Genomic DNA, 26,928 nt, shown 5'->3' with positions numbered 1-26,928 from the left:
CTAACAAATTAGAGTACTGAGGTAAATTAATGTAAACCAATACTCATGGAAATAAAGAGTATACTCTTAATATTTATACTCGTTTTCACTGCAAAAGTTTAGATTGCTCAGATTGTTTCTAAGCAAATTATGTTGCTTGAACAAATGATAAATTCAGTCAGCCGAAAGGGTTGTTAATTTGAAAATAGTATTCAAAAAGTCAAAATAACCATTTTCAGGTTTGCCCAATGCTAAGACTATTTTAAAAATGAATGGGTCATATGTTTTTGAATGAGTGTATTTGAATTACCATATTGCTTCTTTTTAGAAAGCTATTCAGTGTCCATGAAGTAAGCCTAACTCTTCATCAGAGTTCTTTGTAAAGTCATAATTAATATAATTTATATGTTTCATGATGAAGTTTCTTTAGACATTAACTGTTTAGTAACTAGAGACATAATTATGTTGGTCTCCCAAAGAGACAAAGCATTCAGATAGATACAGATATGTAGATATATGCATACATATATAAAAATAGTTTCTAATATATATTCTAATACATTTATATGTATGTACGAATAAGTGTTGCAAAAACTATATCTGTTATGCAAATTCCATACAATTAAAATTTTACAGTTAATAAAATCAAGAAAGATAATTTGAAATTATTCCTCAGAGACAAAAAACAAAAGGAAAAGTAGGAGTCTGGGATTCTAGAAAATAACGTAATTTTCAAAGCAAAGGAATACAGTTAGGTGATTATATATTATAAGAGATTTATTAAGTACAGTAATACTAGTCTAGATAATCTGCAGTGAAATTGAGATTACTGTTATATTCATTTAACATTTTGTCTTTCACAGGAATTCTTAACTGGGGTGTATGTTGGACTCATCTGGGGAGCTACTTTTAGGTACACCTTACCCCAGAAATTTTAGTTTAGTAAACTAAACTATTTGTATATGAATCCCAGAATAAAATCCTGACTCTGGTAGATTTACATGTAATTACTGTAAGCTGTATTTTGGGTGCCCTAAAACCACGTATGGGCCAATACTCTCTCTTCTCGATTACCCTTCTAAATATTTGGCCATTATACTTGGACAAGTTCTTTGTGATGTCTTTTTACTCAAAAACTTCAAAGGATGCTACTATTAAAACCAAATTATTCATTTGCCTTAAGTAATTTCAATATTAAAAATGGATTCTAAAGTTATACAGACTGGATAGAGCATTCTTTGGTTTTATTTTGAGGTCACTTAAGCAGCTGCTTTTAGACATCATTTCTATAAATACGTTTCTCACTTACTTTGAAATGAATTTTGTACAATATATGATTATTGCAATATATATGACATTTCTCTTTAATATACATTTAAAATCATTTTGACCAAATAGCTCTGTTAATAAAATGAAGGATAATTTAAAAATATCCTTTTACCGAGTGAGGGAAGACAAGAGTAAAGTTCTTAGAAAAATAGAATATACTTTTTAGCTGATGGGAGATGGTGTTTGCTTGGCTTTAAGGGGCTTTGTTTCCCCACCAAACACTGCCTTGGTGCAGAATATGCTGTCTGCTTTTTACTGATGATCACATTCCTCTATTTTAGAGTTAAGAAAGTCAATTTACCGTGTCTGAGAAACGGTAAAACTTCTCCAATGCAAAAGCTTCTGTCTGTGGGAAGGTAAAGTGGACCAAGAGGGATTGAGAAACCAGAGAATCAAGTCATATATAATTAAATATAATTACACAATTGGTTTTAATCATATATACCATTTTAACAGTAATATGTATCAATTAATGAATTTCCACATATGTAAAGTATTTACCCCAAAGAATGAGTTGCACTTAAAATAACTATTTTTACATTAAATCTTAATTACATTTAATTACATTTGATCCTTGAATATTTCTGATAGTGTTTAGAAAATAATAAGGTATGAATATTTTTTTACATTTCAACATTTTCCCAGAATACCAATCACTGGAAAAATTAATCTCTGTATCTTTCTGTGAGCTAAAGAGTAAGAGACATCATATATATAGTGCATATATTTGATGTATACCATATATACACACATACATATACATATATACATGCATACATATACTGAGGATTGAATCCAGGGGTGCTTAACCACTGAGTCACATTCCCAGCCTTTTAAAAATATTTTATTTAGGTTGCAGGGTCTGGCTGAGTTGCTATGTGCCTCAATACATTACTGAGGCTGGCTTTGAACTTGTGATCCTCCTGCCTCAGCCTCCTGAGCTGCTGGGATTACAGGCATGCACTTCTTACATGTGTCAAAACTGAGTAAGAAGACACTTTAACAAGAATAATTTTTAAAAGGAAGAGCCAAAATTGAGTTTCTAAACTTGTGGTCTGTTACATTATCTAGTGGATATTGTTGATTGTTGGATGTAGAATATGAATGAGCTCTCAGATTTTCCCTATTTAAACACAGTATGCCTAATATTTCTCATTTCTGGTGTTTCGATCACATGGCTGAAACATTGTAAAGTGAATAAGGAGGAGGAAGAATATATTGAGACAATAAAAATGGAGAATCAAATCATTAATGATATGAAAAATGTATATTGACTTAATTGTGATAAATGATAGTGGTAGGGAAAATGTCTGTCATTCACTGATAGGAAAGAGTTTCACCCATTGATATTGTTGATATAGCATTTGTCCTGTTATGGTGTTTCAGCAAGTGCCAAGAATCATTAGCGAAGGGGGAGGGGAAAGTAAGATAAAGGAAAAGTAAAGAATAAGGAGAAAATATAAGTAAATCAGGGAAAGTGGAGAAAGAAGATAAAGAAAAGTTAATCTCCCTATCATAATATATTCAATATACAAATGAGATGCTTTTATTTTCATATAAATTGAAACAAATGTATGCTCTAGTGTTGTTGTCTGTCCAATGTAATAATCTCCTGATGCTGTTGTTCTTTTCTATACAGCATGGGAATTTATTGGGTGTTTATTGGAAGAGTGATAATTTTTGGAGGGCCAATTAGAAATGACCAAGTATTGGTTGAGAATATTTTTAGTGCTGAGAGGTTAAAACTTAGTGCTTTAAAAAATTTTAGTATATAATCAGTAATTCAGAAACCATCAAATCTTAAAAATTCATGCCATATGAACCAGATGGTTATCCTTACGTTTTATCTTTTGACTGAAATATTCCAGTGTATTGGATCCTGGCTATAATTATACATCACTTCAACAGTATTTTATTGCTTTAAAAGTCCATTTGCTTTTAAAATGTCTGTTGGTACATTTTAATTAGAAGTAAACTCATCCATTTGCTGTCAAGAGAAACTCTCTTACAGAGAAAGGTTGATAAAAACCATGTACTTTTAAAGGGAGATGCCACAACAGGTCCTAATAGAGAGGAGCAACGCTGCTCTGTACATACAAATCCATTTAGGTTATTTCTACAATTTCTATGGCCTCCTAAAGGTGTTCTAAATATTTTTTTTCCTGGAATCATTTTTAATCATATGATAGTAAGGTGAAGATTGCAGTTTATTGTGTTTCCCATAGAGTTTCAGAAGAAATATCTTAAGAACATAAAATATAAATGAAAAATAGACTACATAGTTTTGTGTGAATTTAACATCATGGTATTATTAAATAAGTAATATTTTATGGAAACAAGGAATTAGCTCAGAAAAAAGCAGCAACTTCATTTGATTTGATGACTTGCATCAAGTAAAATAAATAAAACAATTGACTATTTCAAGTAAGAGATTATGTATTTCACAAATTGAAGCAAGAAAACAAACAAAAAACAGTGTTATTCCTGAAAGTACATTGGGAAGTTGATAAAGCTCTCGTGTTACCAGATATTCTGTTTAAAGTATAGCTAGGTGTCATCATTTTGACATTTTTAGTTTCAAGTGGACAAAACAAAGGAATATCATATCATTTAGTCCCCAGTCCCAATTTTCTTCCTGTACATTTCCATTAAATATAACAAATTTACTTTCCAATAAAAACTGATATACCACCAAACCCAATATATTCAATTACTTACCTTATTCTTTCTCTTTCGTCGAAATCGCAACAGTTCTTTGTGTTGTCTTGATACAAAATTTACAGCTGCGTACTCCAGAAGTGCTGAAAACACAAAAAGGAGGCATACTGCCATCCAAATGTCAATAGCTTTGACATATGAAACCTAGCCAAGAGAAAAAGTGAAAGTGAGCATATTGACTTATATTTTTATTTCTTTTGAGAACAAAATGATTTTTTATGATTTTAAACATTATTTATGTATCAGTTTGGAAAAAAAGGAAATTCCAACAGTTTTTTCTTAATAATTGATCAGGTATTAATTTTGCAAATTTTAAATGTTAATCATAGTTTTAAAACTTGTACTGGGGTTAGAGTTGTGGCTCAGTGGTAGAGCACTTGCTTAGCATGTGTGAGATACTGGGTTTGATTCTCAGCACTGCATATATAAAGAAATGAATAAAAAAATGTTTATCAACATCTAAAAAATATTAAAAAAAAAACTTGTACTGAGGCAGGAGGATGGCAAGCTGGAGGCTAACCTTGGCAACTCATTGAAACACTAAACAACTTAGTGAGACCTTGTCTCAAAATACAAAATAAAAAGGGCTGAGGATGTAGCTCAGTGTTAGAGTGTTCCTGGATTCAATGCCCAGTACCTCAAGAAAAAAAATAACAAAAACAAAAGACCCGTGTGTGTGTGTGTGTGTGTGTGTGTGTGTGTGTATTTAAATTAGGCATTTGTCTAAACAAGATAAAAGGAAAGAAGAGATAAAATTTTTCCCTTAGAGCAGTATAATGCTTGGAGTAGAAGTAACATTGAAACATGGATAACAGTGTGTGACTTTTTACTTTCATTTTTAATAGAAAATTTTCTATTTTATAATCTTATTTATAAATTCTGTTAAATTTTTTTATTGCATTCATAAGGGGTTAATAAATGGCTATTTGGTACCAATTTTGAAATATTTTTATAGACATGTTATTTGAATAGCAAAAAGAATTCCAAGTTTCTCAGTTGTTAACATCTGACTACTTTTTTTCATGATACGTGGTGCATATACATCTAAATGCTATATAGTATATATAATGTTTTCCCCAGGCTGAATTATTTAACTATATTTTGCAGACATGGTACCACACACTAAACAAACTAACTGGTTAGTATTGATAGAATATGACTATCTCATCCTAACATCCCATCCTCATTTTACCAATTGCCTTAATAATGCCATTTTTTATTTTAAAATTTATTTTAGCCTTCAATATGGAATATTTATTTGCTCAGTTTTTCCTTGCTTTTTGTGACATTGGAATTTTTGATGAATAAAGGCCAGTTAGGGTGAAGTCAAATTGTAGTGTTTTCATTTTAGGTTTGCCTTTTTTTTTTTTTTAAAGTAAGACTCTCTCACTAGTGATGCCCTATTCTTCATTGTGTATCATATCAGGAGGCACAAAATATTGATCAGTTGGTTAAGGTGATATCTGCCAGGTTTCTGTGTAATAAAATTACTAGTTTTCCCATGTGTAAGGATTGCTTTGAAATTATGCAAATTTTGGGCCATGGGTAGAGCTCAGTTGTAAAGTACATACTTAGCATCTGGGCGACCCTTGATTCAGTCCCCAGCACCAAAAAGAAAAGAGAAGCCATTATTAACTTTCTCATACCAGATTTTACATTCATTGATGATTTTTGTTTGAATTATTACATTGATACCAAATGGTGGTTTTCTAATTTCATCATTAATCTACATTTATTAGTTAGCTTTCTACTGTAAGAAAAGTTCCTGTCTCTTACATGTATCCGTTTACTATTTTATTTATTTATATCAGTATAAACATTTGGATACCCATTTTATTCATCATTATTTATTTTGATGCTCACATCCCAGATTGGAATCCCTAAATGTTAAGACATACCTATTTGACAAATTTCCTTCATTATTTCAGCATTTTCTTGCTTTCCCACAAAAGATATTACTTATTTTTTAATCTCAGTCTTTGAATCAACCCTTTCTTTGAGGAACCCTTCTTTACTGGAAATCAATTTAAGAACTATGTGTGGGTTTGTTCATTGTTTCTTGGATGACATTGCTTCTCTTAGTGAACGGAACTAGGAAACAGACACACATACACACACACACCATAGCATCTATACCAATCTCTCTCTCTCTCTCCCTTACACACACACACAAACACACACACACACACACCATAGCATATCTATATCTATCATGCTTCCTATCTATCTACCTATGCATTATCCATTTGTCATCAAACATGAACTCATACTAATGTCTTATTCTAAGTCAATTCCACCAGATTCTTTTATCCTTTACCTTTTCTATTTATGTAACACTTTAAAAAGAGAAATTTGGCATTTTTTACCCTCAACATATACTTGTTCGTTTACACTGTGTGTAATATCTCAGTTTTTCTGACCATCATCTCAGCCTGCTCCATCTTGACCAGAGTTGCTTCTTTCATCTAAGTCCCATCCCTAAAGTTTTTGTCTTTTTCCTAATTACTGCTTTACCCTGAACATCATCCCTGGCAGTTCAGCTGTACCTTTTACCCTGCTTTTTTTTTTTCTTTAAAATTTGTTCTAATTAGTTATACATGACAGCAGAATGCATTTTGATTCATTGTACACAAACGGAGTATAACTTTTCATTTTTGTGGTTATACATGATGTAGAGTCACACCATTTGTGCAAACATACATGTACTTAGCATAACGATGACCTTCTCATTCCACCATCTTTCTTACCCCCATGCCCTCACCCCTCCTCTCACTCCCCTCTGCCCAATGCAGATTTCTTCCATTCTTCCCTTGCCCACCCCCTAATATTGGATTAGCATCCACATATTAGAGAAAACATGTGGCTTTTCGTTTTTTGGGATTGGCTTATTTCACTTAGGAAGATATCCTCCATCTCCATCCATTTTCCTGCAAATGCCATAATTTTATTCTCTTTTAATGCTGAGTAACATTCCACTGTAAATATATACCACAGTTTCTTTATCCATTCATCTATTGAAGGGCATCTAGGTTGGTTCCACAGTTTACCTATTGTGAATTGAGGTGTTATAAACATTGATGTGGTTGCATCACTGTAATATGCTGATTTTAAGTCCTTTGGGTATAGACCGAGGAGTGGAATAGCTGGGTCAAATGGTGTTTTCATTCCAAGTTTTCTGAGGAATCTTCATACCACTTTTCAGAGTGGTTGTACCAATTTGCAGTCCCAACAGTAATGTATGAGTGTACATTTTCCCCCACATCCTCGCGAACACTTATTGTTTGTGTTCTTGATAATTGCCATTCTGACTAGCATGAGATGAAATCTTAGAGTAGTGTTGATTTGCATTTCTCTAATTACGAGAGACATTGAAATGTTTTTCATATATTTGTTGATCAATTTTATATCTTCTGAGAAGTGTCTGTTTAGTTCCTTAGCTCATATATTGATTTAGTTATTTGTTTTTTTGGTGTTAAGTTTTTTGAGATCTTTATATATCCTAGAGATTAGTGTTCTATCTGATGTGCATGTAGAAAAGATTTTCTCCCACTCTGTAGACTCTCTCTTCATATTATTGATTGTTTCCTTTGCTGAGAAGAAGCTTTTTAGTTTGAAATCGTCCCATTTATTGATTCTTAATTTTACTTCTTGCACTTTAGGAGTCTTGTTAAGGAAGTTGGGACCTATACAACATGATGAAGATTTGGGACTACTTTTTCTTCTATTAGGTGCAGGGTTTCTGGTCTAATTCCTAGGTCCTTAACTACTTTGAGTTGAGTTTTGTGCATGGTGAGAGATATGGGTTTGATTTCATTTTGCTGCATATAGATTTCCAGTTTTCCCAGTACCATTGTTGAAGAGGCTATCTTTTCTCCAGTGAATGTTTTGGTACCTTTGTCTAGTATGAGATAACTGTATTCATGTGTATTTGTCTCTGTGTCTTCTATTCTATACTATTGTCTACACATCTACTTTGGTGCCAATGCCATGCTGTTTATTGTTACTGTAGCTCTGTAGTATAACTTAAGGTCTGGTATTGTGATGCAGATTTAATGCAATTTCTATTAAAATCCCAGTGACATTCTTTATAGAACTAGAAAAAGCAATTATGAAATTTATTTGGAAAAATAAGAGATCTGGAATAGCCAAGGCAGTCGTTAGCAAGAAAAGTGAAGCAGGAGGTATCACAATACCAGATCGATCAATTGATCTGTATTTATCTATTTATCTTTCTTAATTTCTGAAACACACAGGGAAAAGGTAGGAAGAAAGGAGAAGAGTAAAAATAAGAAGCTCATAATTTCTACACATTTACATATATCTAAATCCTTTGGAAGGGGGAATTCAGTAACTTTCATGAAACTATTTTAATACTCTTCTGAGGTTAATGGAAGAGTGATTTCAGATTTTAGTTGAACAAATATCTCTGAATATGCCATTTGTTCAAGGTTGAAATTTTTCTTTGAATATTAGTTTTCTCTTTTATCTTGTGTATGAATGTGTGTGTGTACACATTCCAAAATTAAGGTGCTATACTGTGCAAGCAGTGTCACCAAAAACATTACATTGTTGAGCAAGTGAGTAAGCATGAGATAATTCATTTTGTTGAATACTTTAATACAGCCAGTAGAGGTAGAAAATTCTGTCATTTTTCAAGAATTTGAAATAAAGGAGATATATATATATATATATATATATATATATATATATATATATACACACACACACACACACACACACATAAATTAAATATTAAAGATAAATAGAAAGAAAAAAACATTATATTAAAAAAATACACACACATATGTATTTGTATGGAGTTATTTTTTGTTTTGTTTTCTTTTAACCCATAAACCTGCTTCACTATAATAAGAATAATATTTTTTTCTCAAGAAGATTTCTATCTACATGAACAAAACATGAGGCTAGGTTTGAGGAAAGATGTTCTACTTTCTTGGACCAAGCATATAGTTGTCTTAAGGATCTGAACCCTGCTTTTTGGAAACTTCCCTGTTTTTATGCTGTTTGTCTAATGTGTTTTTATTCCTATTTATCTTTAATATTTAATGTAGTTATTTCTTTTAATGAGAGTCAAATTTAGGTAGTGTTGTTAAAGGATAAATAGCTGAACATTTGGGAGAAAGTTATGGTTTAGGGAGTAATAAATAAATTAGGGAAAAACTTTCCCCCTTTTTCCAGCTGGCCCTTCAGGTCTCAGGATAGACTTTGCCCACATCTGATTTAGAATTCCATATACTGTCACTTAATTAATGTGTTACCTTAACACATTGCATGGTTACTCCTTATTTCTTGTTTTCCTTGATGGCAGATGGCATTTTGTTTTGTTCACCAATACAGCAGTGTTTTACATGTGTATATATATTTGCTGAGTAACTGGGCATGAGTGAAGGTATCAAATTTTAAAATATAGGGGGAAGAGTGATTCCAAAATGAGTCATAAGGAAATTCAGTTTTTGGAGCAATTTTGTTAATACTTTGGTTTGGATTAATTTTTTCTTTTTTACAAAGAGTTCATTTTTTTGACAATGGTGTCAACTTACATAAGAAGCACTCTACAAAGAAGACTCCTGCATTTCCTGCTGTATCAGAAGTGTCACTTCTGTTGTTCAGAGTGGTCTCTACTGAGCAAGAGCAGTGAATCCCTGTTTTATTCCAGTGTTGTGTTGTGTCCATCTGTTTGCAAAGTGTAGATTTAGATCTCATAAATTTTGCAATTTTGCTGGAAATTTCCAGCAGCCTCCAAATATATGCTTTCTAAGAAGATGTAATGCAGCCTTTAAAGACACTGCCATTCCTGGAAGAATATAACTCGTAAAGTATGTGCATGTTCTTTAACAACCTAAATTGATAATGACATGTACCAGAGAATAAATGAGATAAATAATTTCCAAATTCATTCAGTGACTCTTTTCAGTGGCAATACAACATATGAAAACACTTGTGTCTTCCAGAATTTTAATTGTGGACAGCTCTTGAGTTTTAAAGTCTTGCTTTTCCCATCATTTGAGCCTCTTCCCTAAATTTCAGTTTTCTTTACTGTCCTAGCTGCCCTTCCAAGTAAACATAGAACCTGGCAGCTTCTATGTTTGGTACCTTAGGGCAGGTAACTTTAAAATAAAGACAGAATTTTTTACTTTTAACTACACAGTGTAGTCCTCGTGTGATTCATGATTTCTAACTTTTCTTACTCCTTATTGCCCAGTTTCCTTTGAGATAGTATTAATCCAATTTGTGCATCTTTCTGGATCCTCTTGTCAACAGTCTCATTATCCACTCTGTGGTTGGGATACTAATTCTAATTTAGGGAATAGTCTCGCCTCAGTATTCTCCTTCAATACAAGAATCTGGAGGTAAAACCTTCATCTACCCCCCCACCCCAATGACACAATCTGGTGATCATTGGAGAATTCAAGCTATGATACGATACATTCAACGAATAACACCAACATCTTCCTATCTTGAAACAACAAAGGGTTATTTTTCTCTCATGTTCCTAGTCAGCTTTGGGTCACATCGTGACTATGGAGTTGTGTTGTCATTGTAGTGCTCATTCATGACACAGCAACAAAGGAAAGTAGGGAACTGGTGGGTCTCATGTTTGGCAATACATTTTTCTAGACTAGAAGTGGCACAGGTCTGCTCAAGATTCATCAGCCAAAACTAATAGTCTACCCTGAACCTGACTCCAAGAGCTCTAAGGGATGTAACCTTAGCAGATGCTTGGAATAGGAAAGAAAACCAGACAGTGCTGCACAGCACTATGAGGACTCCAGAGGGAACTGGGAAGTGAGATTTCTATTTCTATTTTGGAACAATCTCAAGGACCCCCCTTAAGTTTAGGACTGAGGAAAAGTGAGTTATGATTTGATTACTAGTCATGATACCTTAAATAGAAAATAATAGTATCTTCATTAAAGACCAAACACACTGCTTTGTGTTAAGAAGTTGTCAATTATAGTGGAAAAAAGAAAATGAAACAGCTCTTATCTTCAGCCCAGAATGTCCTAAAAATTTAGTGACAGTACCATATTTTGTAAATTCAGTTGTAAGGGATTACAAAAACTAAAATCCAGGTACGCCTGTGAAGCACTAAATCTAAGACAATGAATTATCTAGGTACAGAAAGTAAAGGCAGGCAGGCTGCAAGCCAGATTTAGGCATAGGAATGAGTTTGTTTGAACCACATAGTAAAAAGAAAAAAGAAAAGAAAATGAAAAAGAATGAAAAGAACATTCCTGTAAGCATAGAATGCATGTAACTAGTTAGCTACACTGCCTATCTCTCCTTTGATAGGCGACAGACACAGATGCCAGTGGTGATGAGGTGAAGGGAATAATTCTATAAAATGGGCCCACTGTGCTGACCTGCACATGATTTCTTTCCAAGAATCGATTTGCATGCAGCCCTATCTAGCTTAAGTGGACAGGATATGTCACATTCTTTGGCAAACTACCTGTTATCTGCATGAAAAATGCAAACCTGAAATAATGTCCAAAAGAGGAACCCAAGTTACCCTGAAGGGATGGACTTTCATGACCTTTTTCACAGACCAGATCAGGGAACTCAAGGAAATGAGGAAAAATCTGTAGGAATTTATGGTTAAGAATCCAGTTGGATTCCTAGAGTTGTCATACACAACAGGGACTTCAAAGTCTTATGTCATTTTGTTGTTAGTTAGAAGTCAAGAAATGGATCTGGTTGGGACTCTTTGTAAACTTTCCAGGGAACCTCCCCTGCCACCCCCAAAAATGGAGGAAAGGAAAGGAGCACTATCTCTCTCCTCTCTGAGAGGACCTACTCTGTCCCTTGAGAGTGTTTCCTTTTACCATTTCCCATCCTTTGTAATAAATTCATTGCCTGTTACTCTGAGCGACATATCTGATGTCTTTCTCACTTGATCATAAGAATTGGGATTTGAAAGAGTAAGACGGTGAGGGGGGCGCTTTGTGTTGCCTCAGTTTCCCAGAAGGCTCCAATCCTATGACACTTTCATTGATCATATCAGACTACTTTGTTCATTTATTTTTGCATCAATCTCCTGAAGTTATTTGGTTTTTGTGCTTTCTGATCCAGAGGAATTGCTAGGTTGCTTATATCTCATGTGTCCTTCATAAATAAATTTATACTTATGTGAGATTTCAGTATGAGCCAGGTTCAGTGACCCATGCAGGTAGTCCCAACAGCTCAGGAGACTGAGGTTCAAAAGTTCAAAGGCTCTAAGCAACTTAGTGAGATACTGTCACAAAAAATAAAAAGGGCTGGGGATGTGATTTAGTGGTTGAGTGCCCCTGGGTTCAACCTCTGCCCACCTCTCCCTCCCGCCCCCAGAAATATTTCAATATGATTATTTTATAGCAACAATTTTAAATTATATTCCTCAGCCATAAAATTCGGTGAGCTATATCTTAGGTATGGCACTCTAAATTGTGGTTGAGAAGCCTGCCAAGATGCACACCTTTACCTTGGCTCACACAATAGGTAGTTAAAAGGATTGTCTCAGGACCAGTAAATTCCTATGCTACAGCTTATGGATAACAGTGTATTAGATGTATCTTACTAAATTATAATCCATGCTACATTAATCAGAGGTTTCTAGAAATAGATACTTAAATGTATTTATAAAGAGTGTAGCTTAAACTTAAGAAATTGATTAAACTGGAACCTAGGTGTTTGAATCAGTAAAAACTCATATAAACTTATGTGTAGAAACTTTATAAGGTAAATTTCAAGGGATTCCCTGCCCTCAAATTCTTTGTTGGTGTATTATAATTGTAAGTAATAGTGGGATTCATTATTACAAGCACTTTTTATGAGTAATTATTTTGTCATTTTTTTCTCAATCCAAATTTGCTTTTTATTTGACAAAGATGTATTAAGAATATCACAGTATATGCTTTTTTTAATTTAATTTTTTTTTAGTTGTAGATGGACATAATACCTTTATTTTGTTTGTTTGTTTATTTTTTTACATGGTGCTGAAAATCAAACCCAGTGCCTCACATAGCTAGGTGAGTGGTCTACTACTGATCCACAACCCCAGCCCAGTATGTGCTTTTGATTAGCTAAAATAGCCCTTTGAATAGAATAATTTGTTCTTCCTTTGGGTAATCAGTTGTGGTGAATTCCCCCAGTTCCTGAGAAATGTCAAGTAAATGGTGAATAATTTTGTCTACGGAATGGGAAGATTATTCAAGCATACAGATAAATGTTTTTCCTCTGAACTAAATGAAATCTCTCTGCTTGTGTCATGACTTATTTTCTGAGTTTTTTTTTTTATCTCTATGACTTTTTTCATTTAATTTTTTATTACTTACATCCAAATCGGAGTATCATCCTACATTTTTCTCTGGTGCAAATTCATATGTAAGAAGTTTACATTCTATAATGTTTATAGAAGAAATATTTTCATCTCAAAAGGAGCATGAATATTATTTAAGACATAAACCCAGAGAGAAAGAAATTAGAACAAAGGAAAAGAATAAACAATGTTTAAAAAAACAGACATTAGAGTATAATGATATTGAAAAGGCAAAAGGAGAAAAACCAGGCTTTAAGTAATGAATCATACAGCATGGAATATTGTGAGCTTTGACATTCTGACATTTATCACCCTGGAGGGTGACTCACAACAGTCCCATTGATGTCACATTCATACTGATTGTGATACTCATAAGCTATAGTAAATGAATGATGCTTCTACCACAATATTTTCCACATAAAGAATCTTACATTAAGAGAAAATGCAACAGAGAATCATATCACATAACAGCTCCATTATTTGTAACAAGATGAGGTTGATTAATCCTTCCATTCACTAGACAGGAAAAATACAACCAGCTAAAGGATTTTGAAGGATTTTGTCACACAGTAATCTCCGACTCCCATTTCAGTTATTGGAGTTTTACTGTTATCTCTTCTATAGGATATGATTCTTATGTTTAACATGTGTAACTGTAAAATAAATCTAGATGTCACTAGAAATGCTTCTTAGGTTCATTTTGTTAGATTTAACTGGCATTTCTTAATACATTATGTTTTTTGAACTACTTAAATTGTATTTGTGACTTCTCCTTTGCATTTTCAAAATGGAGATTTTGTATTTCTGTAACATCATCTTTATTTTAATCAAAATATCTCCCTATTTCTTTATAGGGAAGTATATGAGCCTAAGAGCTTTATTTATAAATAAATTCCCAACTGGAATCATAAAGATAGATAAAGCCTGTGAGTTTTTTTTAAACACTCTTATTGGGACCAAGTCTTTATCTTCCACTGGCAAAGAGATAGTTTTTTAATATTGTTTTTTAGTTGTAGATGAACACAATATCTTTATTTTATTTATTTTTATATTGTGTTGAGTATTAAAACCAGTGTGTCACACATGCAAGATGAGTTCTCTACCACTGAGCCACAGCTCTAGCCCAAAGGGATAGTTTTACATCTTAAAAAAAATCTTTTAGAGAGTTCATAGTATGATTATAGGATACAGTAAATGGAGTTAAATAGCAGTAAAGGGAGTTAAAGACATTATTTAGATAAAATAGTCTCAAAATTGCATACAGCTTTTGCTTTTAAGTTCAGTTTGATGCCAAAGCTGTTGTATAATGCTGTCTTTTACAATTTTAAACCTTGTGATTTTTCTTTAAACTTTAAGAATTTATGTACCAGCTGTGTGTCTATGTCAAGTACAAAGAAGATACTTGATAATTGTTAATTTTTCAGCTTAATGACAGTTAGTAAGCCTAGTAAATGTAGGAAGATTAAATGTGGAACCAGAGATATTCATCAGTTTCTATTCTTCTTAGCATAGGGGTGATACATGTTTAAGAATTATCTGCTTACATAATAATCAGATTTTGTATTAATCATAAAATTAGATGGTTTTATATGCATTGTGTATTGTGGTTTTAGTAAAATTTATGAATAAAGAATCTTTTTATATTCTGTGTCTTTTTCCTAAAGAAGTATATAAAATGACACTATTTTTATGATCCATAAAATTTAAAAATTTAATAAAGTATATTACTTACATTCAAATATAATCCAAGAATCATAATGATGAATTTACTTATTAAATATATTGTCACAATAATAAAGTAGAAATGAAACCATTATATCTGTACTGATCTTGATTGAAGGGATCTCAGTTAAACATATTTGGAGTAGATATTAGAAGTTGTATTTAAATGGTGAGCACCAAGGTATTACTGACAGTAATGGCAATTCATTGCCATATTATTGGGAAAGCCCAATTACTATGCAGTTCTTCTAACCCTATTTAGTTGCGTAATTTCAAACATCTGCAACTTCCTCTTTTTAAAACTACAGGGTATTTTTTTTTAGAAAATGAGAATGTTATATTTATTAATTAGATAAAGCATAGTAGTGCAATGTGCTTCAATTTTCTTCCCATCCCCTATCTTTTCCATATAATCAATCCCAATTATAGATCTTTGTACCAACATAATCATGATATGAAAACATATTAACTTTTTACTTTTCACTTTTTGATAGTTGTAATCACTTCCTTAATTGGTGATGAGAGCTGTCTTTATTATATTTTCTAAGATCCATTGTTTTTATTGTACTGTAAGGTGGATAAATGCAAACTTTAAATTCTTTGTTCATTAATTTGGTGGTACTCTAGCAAAAAATATGGTTTAGCACAATTAAAGAATAATTCAGTTGCTTGCTTTTCAAGTTAAGGCTAAGCACTAAGTAAATATTTTAAAAGCTCACATTGTCTTTATATTGTCACCATAATGCTCACTGAGTAGGCACATATTATGTACTGATTTGGGCTCTGAAGAAAGAAATATGTAAAGAGCAGTTTTCCCCCCTCAGAAAGCTACTCTGGTGGGTTTCACAGGTAAATTGAATGGGGAAAATTGAGAGAAATTGAGATATAAGGTTCTGTTTATTGTTGAGGATAAACAACTTTAAGTGCAGAATTTTCAATCTGCATAGGCTTCAGGTTTCTAACAGTCTGTGAACTAATTAATTAGTCTTGTTTGAAATTTCAAGTTCTCCTGATTTTTCAATGTTTAAAGTTATATTCTGAAGAAGATGGGCATAGTGTTAGAGGCAGAGTGAGAAAAATCCAAATACATTCTCCCCGGGATTTCTCCCTCTTTTCATCTTCATACTTTCATCCCTCTTGTTTTCTCGGGTTCTTACTAATAAGCCAGAGAGTGGCCTAAGAAAGGAGACAGAAAGGTTTAACAAATCATTGCCTCATAATAGAAGATAAGATTATTTGTTTACATTTCTTTCTTGCTTTCCTGCACTCCTCTGTGGGAGACCAACCTTACACGTGACTGAGTCACACTCCCTGGATGGGTGCTGAGGTGCTCAGTTGCAGACATGTGGCAGAGCTTTCCCCACCCTTCTTGGGTTCCAGGATCAGTGTCTCCTGCTTGGGTGTGTCTTGCTACAGCCCCATGGGTGGAGCTACGCTCACCTGTTCCTTTGTAATATAACCCCTTGCCCTGTTAAGGATAGAATCTTCCATGGAAGTGCCTTGTATGTGTCCCCTTCTCTTACTGTGCCCTTGGGTGTGGCCTACCCAGGTGTCAGTCAACCTGCTGACAGTGGACATCATGAAGATAGACTCAGCCCCCTGAAACCTGACCCTTTGCTTCATTTGAATAGCTTCTCCTCAATAAAAGGGGTCAGCGATCCTCCAAGGAAAGAACATATTACTAATACCTACAGGTTCCAAATAGGAGACACTCCACAGACCTGAATCACTCCCCACTCTAGATCCACGTGCACTCTTAATTCATCCCGTATCAGGCAACTCAGAAAAGACACAGGCAACTCATAGGCCTTTGAGCAAGAATAATTTAAGTCATTGAGGACTATTGGGGACTATTTTTTTAATGCTGAATAATTGCATTGAAACTGAGCTGAAACAGCCTCCAATGTCAAGAATCTTTTGATATATTGTGTGAAAGGCTAGGATTTGGATGAACATTGAATTCAGAGATTTTCCACCCCTGCCCAGTTTATATCTGGGTATGTGAATGTGTGTGATGTTTACAATGTATATATATGTATGTATATGCATACACATCTATCAAACATGCGTCTCTGTTGTTATAATAGATATGAAATTTATTTTCAAAAGACTAAATTTGTGAGTACATGGAGATACTTATGTACTTCTGCAAGTGATGCAAAACAGCAAACATGTACCAAAGCTGGTCCTGAAATGGGATGGAGACAAGGGATGAGGGTAGGTCTCAAACAGGAATTAATAATAAGTTCTGCCTCTTCTATCTGATTTTTCATACAGAAGTCAGAGCGATTGCTCCTTTTAAAATACTTCAGTAGCCTACCACTGCACCCAAAATAAACAGTCATTATCAAGGAACAAAGCTTTCTATAATATGGTTCTATAACTACTGCCACTTTTTCTGACTTGATTCAAGCACATAATATAAGAAAATGCTCCTAACTAGCAATAGGATGCATGTTATCCTCTTCTGAACACTTGATGCAGGAACTGCAGAAATGCAAAATAACTATAAGTTCTAAAAATGAATGTATCACAGTACTCTTCTTGCTTTGGACTGTGACATACATGCTTGATTTATCATGACACTTTAGAGATCAATGCAGTAGAATATATCAGAATCTCAGCTCTGTAGTTCTTGAGCTGGTTAAAGTATTCTTAGAGATTTTCTCCTGAGTTTATTTGGCTGATTTCTACGCGTCTCCTATTCTAAAGGAGATGTACAGGTCTGTAGATCTTCTGTTGGATGAGAAGAAACATTAAGCAGTTATCATAAACTAAAGATTTATTTATTTTTTCATCCTATGTTTGAAAATGTTCTTTTTCCTAAACTTAATTTTGTTTACCTACTTGCTAGAATTCGTCAGTAAGCAAATGGTGAATGTTTCTGTAACAAGAGTTTCAGGTGTTTGCATGTTCTTTTGTGATATTGAGAGCAGTTGATGTTAAGGTACATTGTTTTATATACTTTTATACCTAAAGAGTTGAGCACTGAAAAAAAAAAGAAAGAAAGAAAGAAAAGAAAAATCACAGAATCAGGAGTGGATTTTTTTTAAAGAGATTTTTCTGCTCTTTTGAACAGTCTCAACCAATATATTCATACATTTTGTTTATCCCGGGTCTTCAGAATTTGTATTCCTGAAATTAATGTGCGTAATTAAATATGTTCAACCAGTCATGTCTTAACTGTCACAAAGTTGAAGATAGTGCGGTCACCTTTTGTTAAAATAGCACTTTCCAATCAGTTCTTTTTGTAGGTGAGAGTTAAGTCTGTCATCACATTTGTAGTGGTCATTATCTCTATGCTCCAAAAGGTGGAGAGGTTATTTATGTATGTGTGTGTGTATTTAATTGAATTCATGGTTGAAAATTGATTCCTTCCCTGAGGTCTTGATGAAATTAATGCCTTTTTAAAAATTCTCTTTCTTGAGAAAAGTGTGAAGTTGTCTCAGACATTTCATTTCCTTTTTTTTTTCTAAAACTCGTGTGCCTGTTGTGCCTTTTTTATTTGCTGCTTTCTTCCTTTTGCTTTTGCTACTCAGAGCTATATGTGTCTAGTCCTACCTTACTCTTTGTGTGAATGCCTTTATGCTGTGCTAACAGCTATAGATTCCTGAAATGGAGCATTTTCCTCTCTTCTTTTAGTTGACAACTTACAAAACAAATGAGTTTACATTTCTGTTTGGCTCATGAAGATCAATGAGTAATTTTCCTTTAAAAATAGAGTATGCAATTTTAACAGTTACATATGTAAATAAACATTGAGGTTTAATTTATTCCTAGGAACAGATTTATAATTTTCACATGGACAATATTTTAAACAAGTTGACATGGCCATTTTAAAAATACAATTAAGTATTAATAAAAGTAGATGCTATTTTGAAAGACAATGATTAAGTCATAGGTTATGGGAGCCTTGTCAAATATCAAGTTTTCTAACATTTTTAATAATAAAGTAGCCTGTGGCCAACATTATTTATTTAGGTGTCTTACTATAATAAATCTAATCATGGAATACAATTCATAGTAAAGACTAAGGGAACATGACAGTACATTTATAATTTACTTGGTGTAGCAAGCAGATAGCATCAACTGCATAAGAAAAGTGAACATAATTTTCTTACATTGAAGTACAACATTTTAATGAAAGTAAATAATGAAGCTTCTTAGAAGCTTTGTGAGATTCCTCAATTTAGATAATAGATAGTTCTTTGATGTGTTTTTAGAGGAAAATATTTATATTTCTATGAAGATAAATGGTTGTAAACAGTTTCCTATACTGTGTTTTGGTACATTTTAACAAGAGAAGTATTGAGTCTTTTGTGTACCTCACTGAGGAAATAGCTTTATTTTAATTCTGACTCTTTAGCATGGACTAAAATCATGGAATGGATAAGATCTCCTGTCTGTTTACCAATGGCTACCTATGAGCCAGAGTGGGATGGAGCCCACAAAAATGATACCATACTTGGCCCCACTATGGGCACTCTGATATAATGTTTATAGAAGTATAACTGCTATAATGCTTCTCTGAAGCTAAATTTGGCAACACAAATTAATGCATTCAGCTATAAGTGCAACAATTCCCATTCTAAGTATGTATTTAAAAAATAACATGAAGTATACTTAAAGCTATGTATCCATGTGTTGTGTCTGTTTATACACACATACATATATATGTATAGTCATGTATATAATATTTATTATATGAATAATAATCATTGTGTTAGTCCTAGGAGTAAGTAAATGATGATACATCTATACAATGGAGTACTATGTCACCTTTTAAAATTACAGTATTATTCAACTTAAATAAATGTTTATGTATTTCTAAGTATTTAAAAATCTACACATACAAAGAATTTCATAGTGTGTAATATTACTGTTGATATTTAAATAGCGATCATAATACAAATTGTAAGTAGCAGAAATCACTAGTTTATAAAATATTTTCTTTTATCTATTTCTGTGTCTTACAAGTTTTCTGCTTTGGTAATATTACTTGAGAAATCAGTAATGAATGATAAATGGCTTTTGAAAAATATCTCACAAATATGACAATGATATCCTTATAACCATGTGTGGAATATGTGAATGTACCTTCAGTACACTTACCTTTGGTAAGGAAGCTCGTGATCCAGAACTCTGCGTAGTCATAGTAAGTACAGTTGTTATTCCCAGAGCTACCCTGGCTGGAGCTGCATCCATATTGATCCAGAATGAAACCCAGGATAGAATAACAATCAGGAGACTGGGAATGTACATCTGAATGAGATAGTAACCCATTTGTCGTTCCAGATGGAATCGTACTTCTATACATGTAAACTTTCCTAATTGGTTATAAAATAAATGCAACAATTAGTAAAAAAAAAAATAGGTCTTTGTTATATCATCAAATATCACTATTTTATTTTCTTTATATTTTGTCCTAAATTTTTCCACTACAGTGAAGAGAGACCTGATATCATATATTCAAATTGGTTTCTGAAAATTTTCTGTTAGCATCTAGAAGCAGTGTAACAAGAGTGTACATATACTCTTTCAAGAAAGTGTATGTAAACTTATTGCTTCACATTTGAATAGCACTTCATACTTGCCAGAGTAGTCAAATATCTATTTTTTGACCTGATTCTAGTAATTTATTTTTAAGTAGACAGGGAAATGTACATTTACCATAGAAAGATATTTTCTCACTGTTTGTTTCATGATATCACTGTTACATAATCCTAAGTAATCTCATGGAATAATTAATGATTACCATTTTGATACTTTGTATAGATTCTCTAAATTTCATATGATAGTCAAGGAAAAAAAACCTCAATATGCTTTTATTAAAAAAGCATTTTATCAGCATTGCTGGGAAGAAAAATAAATATATAGACCATTGTATATAAATATGTGTATATGTATAAATTTATACATATATAAATTTTTGGATAATGAAAACAAAACTGAGCAAAACTTCAGGGTTTGTGCAATTCATTTGTATGTGAAAGAATTTTTAAATTCAGTGTTTCAGTTTTTAGAAGATAGGGTATTTATAAATATGGCTCTTATAAAATCTAGTGTCTGTCTTTCTTTGGCATTTACTTAAGGATTATAAAGGAAATATGTGGTATCTGAGCCTACTCTTTGAAAATAATTAATAGATGAATCCTGTTCATTGTAGGAATAATATAATGTGGAGTTTAGTTAGCATCTGAGGCAAATTAATCACACACTTAATTGAGGACACTACCAGATGCTTTAATTTTCTATATCATTTTGAACAGGTTATTGTGCTTTAATCTCCTGAATATAAAACTGTGAGACTTCTATATTGTTTGAGGAAACACCTATCCAATTATGCACTTATAGTAGATATTCATAAATGTAAGTTTTTTCTTCTAATATCTAATAGCTTGGTAGGTAACTGTATAAAGTATGTTAATTTACTTTTTGCTAAGAAAGGGTCTTGAGACCCTGTATCATTAAAAATCATCCTGAGTTTGTTTACAACTTAATTTCTTGTTCTGGGTTGAATTTATCTTCCGAAAATTCATGTCCACCTGGAACCTGTGACAGTGGCTTTATTTGGAAATAAAGTATTTGCAAATATAATCAAGTTTAAAATGTTTTTTTTTTTTTCCTGGCTGGACATGGTAGTAAACAGCTGTAATCCCAGTGGCTCAGGAGGCTGAGACAGGAGAATCTCAAGTTCAAAGCCAGCCTCAGCACTTAAGCAAGACCCTGTCTCAAAATTTAAAAATGAATGAATGAATGAATGAATGAATGGATGGATGGATGGGCTAGGGATGTTGCTCAGTGGTTCAGTGTCCCTGGGTTTAATACCTGATGACCGAAAGAAAAAGGAGGTTTATCTGGATTAGGATGATCTCTAATTTCTAATCCAAAATTTCTGATATCCTTATAAAAAGAGGGAATTTGGGACACAAAGATACAGGGATAATGCCATGTGACTATGGAGGTAGAGACTAAAGTGATTCATCAACAATCCAAGGATTACCAAGGATTGTCAGGAATAAGAATCTAGGAGAGGGGAGGAAAAGATTCTTCCCTAGAGCTCCCAGAGAAAGCATGACCCTGCTGATATCTTGATTTTAGACTTCTATCCTCCAAAACTATGAGAGAATATATTTCTGTTGTGGTAAGCTCCCATATTTGTAACAGCTTATTTGGACCCTCCTAAGGAACCAAAACAGCACCCTACCTCCACTTTACAGATTTCTTGGCATTTTCCTAAAGAAGTTTACAACTGTCCCTAGAAAGCTGAGTAAGGACATTGCTATTGACTTTCTTACCTTTTATCTTTGTGTTGGGTTGTTATCTTGGAGCTCCCTAAAAATTTAGATATCTGAGTTAAAAAAAAAAAAAAACCAGCAGTGACTTTGATTGGATACCATGAATTGTTGAGATAAGAGAGACTAGGGACTTTGTATAGTAAAAGATCAGATTATGGTTTTGGGAAATGCAGATGCCAAGATGAATAGTATTTCACTGTAATGAAATGTTAAGAGCAGCAGCTGATGCTAGTGGGAGGCCATGCGTGCACCACATTGGAGAGATGCTTCAGTTGTCAGCCATTAGATACATTTTTAGATGGAGGTTATACGGTTAGAATAGGTATTTCATGGATAGCCCATACTAGTTAAGTGAACAGATTTCATAAAATTACATATTACACAATGAGGCTCTTTGTCCTTGCTGTTGGTATCTATATTTTCTGTCTACCCTCAGAGGCAGAAGATTCCTGTCAGTGTGAATAGTAAGTACTTAGATAAAAATGACTTGAAATGCATTAAAATGTGACCAGTGGGGAAGTGTAGGCAAATAAACTTTTTAAAGAAAGAAAGTGCTTTTATTTTGTTAGCAGAGACAGTGTTTACTACCCCAAAAGAGTTAAAAAAAAACAGTTTTTTTTCTTCACACAGAAATTCAGGGACCATTTTAAGAATATTACTATGTAAGTATGGACTTTTCATAAATAAGTATTTAAATATAATTAGATACCAAGCAGGTTTTTGGACCCATACAAACCAATTATATAACCATATATAATGAGTCAAAGCATCAATAAGTTTCAAATGTTCTATATTCTGCTTATGACTGTTAAAACATTGAGCTATAAACAGGAAATAAACTAGCATTAAAATTAAGAAACATCTGAATATAATAAAATCACAAATAATAAATGTACAGAGCACTCAATCCCTACCTGTATTGTAATGTTTAGTGCAGTATCGTAAATCTTTTTCTTCTTTTAACAGAAACTGGGGCAAAGTTAGTCCTTCGGCCACTTGTACAGGTGCTTCATCTTGCCATTCAAAAATAAGATCATTCATTGTATACCCAACTAGTCAAAACATAATAAAAATATTAAGAGCCAAAAAAGGATTTTCAAAGAAGAGAAATTAATAACTACTTGTGTAGTCACATAGGATAAAAAGATCACTTTAATCTTATCAATTGAACTATGTACTACATGGTAGAGTATTCTTATGGAACACTCAACCAAATAATGTAAAAAAATGAAGTAGACTAATAAAAAATATTACATAACAGGTAGAATATTTAAGGGACAGATGCTTTCCTTGAGATGGGCAGCTGCTAAATTGAACAATTTTTATTTGGTTCAATTTCATTAGTTTTCCACTTAACTTCTTTCACATTATTTCAGTTTTTGTTGAAAAAATCCTAATTTTTCAACAAAAACAGAAATTGTCACTGAATAGAATATGACCAACTGAAACATCTGTGGGGAAAGTACTACTGCCTGATGGCTCTCTTAATTTAATCATTAGCTATTTTAGCATACAGTATCTGTTTCTATATTCCAAGTCCTGACATGGACAAAATATTAGTTTAAATAGAGATTTCTTCTGTTTAGGGGAAGATAATAGTACTAAAAATTTCACATGGGGTAGTTTGTGGAGGAGGAATTTCTTGTACATGCTATCAGTTCAGGATAGAATTAAGTAATGGATTTTGTAATAAGTCAACAACTTTTAGTAAACTAAAAATTCATATCTCTAAATGAGAGTATCTAAGAAAAGCAGAATTTCATTTTTTTATTCCCCTTGAGTGTGAAATTATGGAAATTTATGCTTGAAGTTTACTGGAATAAGGACCCAAAAGTGATTGTGATCTGTGAGGTAGGGTTGTTTAATCTGGTGAGTTCCTTGAAGCACAACCACCATGGAGGAGAGAGAGGAAGCATGTGTGGTCTCTGAACTAAATGAGGTGGTCAGACAAAGGAAGTGAAAGCTCTAGATCTAAGAAGCTACACACAGGGGAACTTATGCCAAACAAAATTTTATGTTCCTTGTATTATACGAAAGAGGCTGTGCGAGTAATTAGAAACAACTGGTGTGGAGTAGGTTAGGCAGAAAAGAGTAATGAGCAGGGAAGAGAACTGATCACTCTCTATCTTCCCCAATACCTGGGCAGAAGCATTCCAGAGAGCTGAATCTGTTCTAGCTGTGGTGGTAATAATTCTTCCACTTCCACTTGACCCTTGAGCTTACCTGGCAGCCTCTAATGATGTTGCAAGAGCATCTTTTATCAGACCCCTTCAGAATGTCTGGGATTCTGCTACTGAAGTTTTTTTTTTTTTTTTTTTGAGTAATAGTACTATCAGTGTGATGGCTATTATGGAACAAGCACTACTTGGTACAGTTTGTAAAGTCATCCAGACTACAGGGGACATGTATGAATTTTTGTTCTAGAGCAGGACTATTTTCTTGACTGTTGTACTTAGCACAACAAGAACTTATTACCTGACTTGCTTACACACACACACAAAAAAATTTAGTGAACCTTGCAGTTACTGCTTTGATTGGTATAAAAAGAAGGCTTTTGCTTTTATTCATAAGTTCTTTAATTAATATGTTCATTATAGATACCATTTGACCTAGAAAGAAAATATAGATGCACACTTTTCTGTGATCTAGAGATAAATAGGCATCAGTTCTTCTCTGCTGCCAGATTAAGACTTGCATGTTATTCTGTCACACATTTAGCCACTACAGACAAAATATGTGAGATTTTGTGCCAATTTTATACAGATGGATAAAAAAAGAGAGCTGAAACTTCATTTTGTTTTGACATTCTAAATTTGTATCAAGGTCTTCTGTAAAAGAAACTAGCTCTCTGAATTTCCCTCAAAGAACAAGCTCTAAGTAGTCTATAATACAGTTTTTAGATAGCATATATAATTTTCTTTTATCTTCAATAATCAACCACACTAAACAATTTAGGAATATGAATTTTATAATCATACTGTTCTACTTTATTATAACCCATAAAATATTTAATTTTGAAACCAGAAGAAAAAATAATGAGTTTGCCAATTTATGGGAAGTTCTTATTCTGAGTTTGCTTACTGGGTGTTAAAGGCAAACTAAATAAATGGCATTATTGTCTCAATAAACCTTGAAACAAAACTTTAAATAATCATTTTTTTTCTATGAATTTCAAAGTGTTTTAGTGTCCTTATACTTTTCTTTGACAGATTTTTATGAAAGTCTAAGAATCTTAAGAGGAGCAGATTGGCTAATGAGATCATGAGTTGGGGTCATGAATTGAATTGCCTTGTACTATACTAAAATTCAAAATGAAAAACAATTTATTAGTGAACAAAGACATTAACTCTAACTTGAGCCAACAATTTCAAATTTTAGCTGTGATGAAACATATAAATGAATGACTCTACTTGTTTCTCCAAAAAGCATTTATTGAGTACCTACTGTTATGTAAGGCATGCTTCATTTGAGTTGTACCTTGAAAACAAGGCAATATCTGTATATAAAGAAAGTGAGAAGGTGGAACACTTCAAGCAAAAGAAAAAGAAAATTGATTTGAAAGAAATTGAAAATTCCCAAGGTTAACAAAAGAAAATAGTATTAGCTTCATTCATCTAGAACCAGTTTGCACCCAAGAGCATATGAAATGAAGAAATAAATAAATGTAGGGTTGTGAAGTTTAAAATCTGGATTGGAAAGCTTGATTTTTAAAATTCCCTGTGGACAGTAATGGGAAAGTGGGATCTCCTGAGTAAGGGAGATATCACAAAAACTGTGCTTTAGAAATACTACTCTAGCATAATCCTTTCATGGAATCCACAGGTTCAAAAGCACTATCATAGTGATAGTATGATATTATTTGCCTTTTATTGCTTTTATATTTATCCTGACATTGAAAAAACAATGGTGGGTAAAAGTTCTAGTGCTTATCACAAATAAAGGCAGTGGCCTCAGACTATGCTGGTAGTTATTCTTTACTGGCCTATCTTCAGGTAAAACAATGCCACTTTCATTTAAGAATGCCCTTGATCCTTGAAGAAGCAGTGAATATCTTGTAGTAAAATCATGTTACTTTTCTCTCAGAATGTCCTTTATTATTGTGTAAGATTTATATTTTCTATCAAAGTTAATCCTGTAATGCAACATAGGCATGATTACTGTAATTTAAGTTTCATGAGTATAATGGTGCCATCTTATGCTAGTGAATTATGTGGTCAGAATGGAGCCATCTTAAAACTAGGTAATCATGTAATTGGAATGGAGTCATTTTAAATTTAGGGAATCATATGACCAAAGTGGTGCCATTTTTAATTTTCTGACAAGTATCCAATCACAACTGTAGCTGTCCATGCCCATCCCCAATTTAAAATTAGCTCATTGCATAGATTTTACCTCTGAGTTCTTCCTATGAGGAGCAAGGGGCTCTATCTTGTTAAGGATAAATATTGGCAAATTGCCCTCCCAGTTGTGCTTGCTCTCCAGATTCCATTTGGGAGCATACCCTTTGGCAAAAGCACAATTTTGCTTTGCTAACCCATATATTTAATTTCTTGAGGCACCTCA

At 33.1% G+C, this 26,928-nt stretch overlaps 1 protein-coding gene across 2 annotated transcripts in view; it reads right to left on the bottom strand.

Annotated features, from left to right (window-relative positions):
* The window catches only part of Glra3 (glycine receptor alpha 3), a 176,049-nt gene that overhangs the window by 14,867 nt on the left and 134,254 nt on the right, over nt 1-26,928 (bottom strand). Inside the window, exons 6-9 of one of the 2 annotated variants that reach the window (XM_015486084.2) lie at nt 23,280-23,417; nt 20,180-20,394; nt 4,027-4,170; nt 1,610-1,654 (exon numbers count right to left, since the gene is read on the bottom strand). In XM_015486084.2, coding sequence (XP_015341570.1) covers nt 1,610-1,654; nt 4,027-4,170; nt 20,180-20,394; nt 23,280-23,417 — 542 coding nt within the window. The remainder of the gene's footprint in view (nt 1-1,609; nt 1,655-4,026; nt 4,171-20,179; nt 20,395-23,279; nt 23,418-26,928) is intronic. The other variant, XM_015486085.2, reaches the window with a different exon arrangement.

This window comes from Marmota marmota, unplaced genomic scaffold, assembly GCF_001458135.2.
Source record: "Marmota marmota marmota unplaced genomic scaffold, marMar, whole genome shotgun sequence".
NCBI classification, from domain to species: Eukaryota; Metazoa; Chordata; class Mammalia; order Rodentia; family Sciuridae; genus Marmota; species Marmota marmota.
The sequence above is the reverse complement of the archived record's forward strand: the minus strand, read 5'-3'. Positions and strand labels throughout refer to the sequence as shown.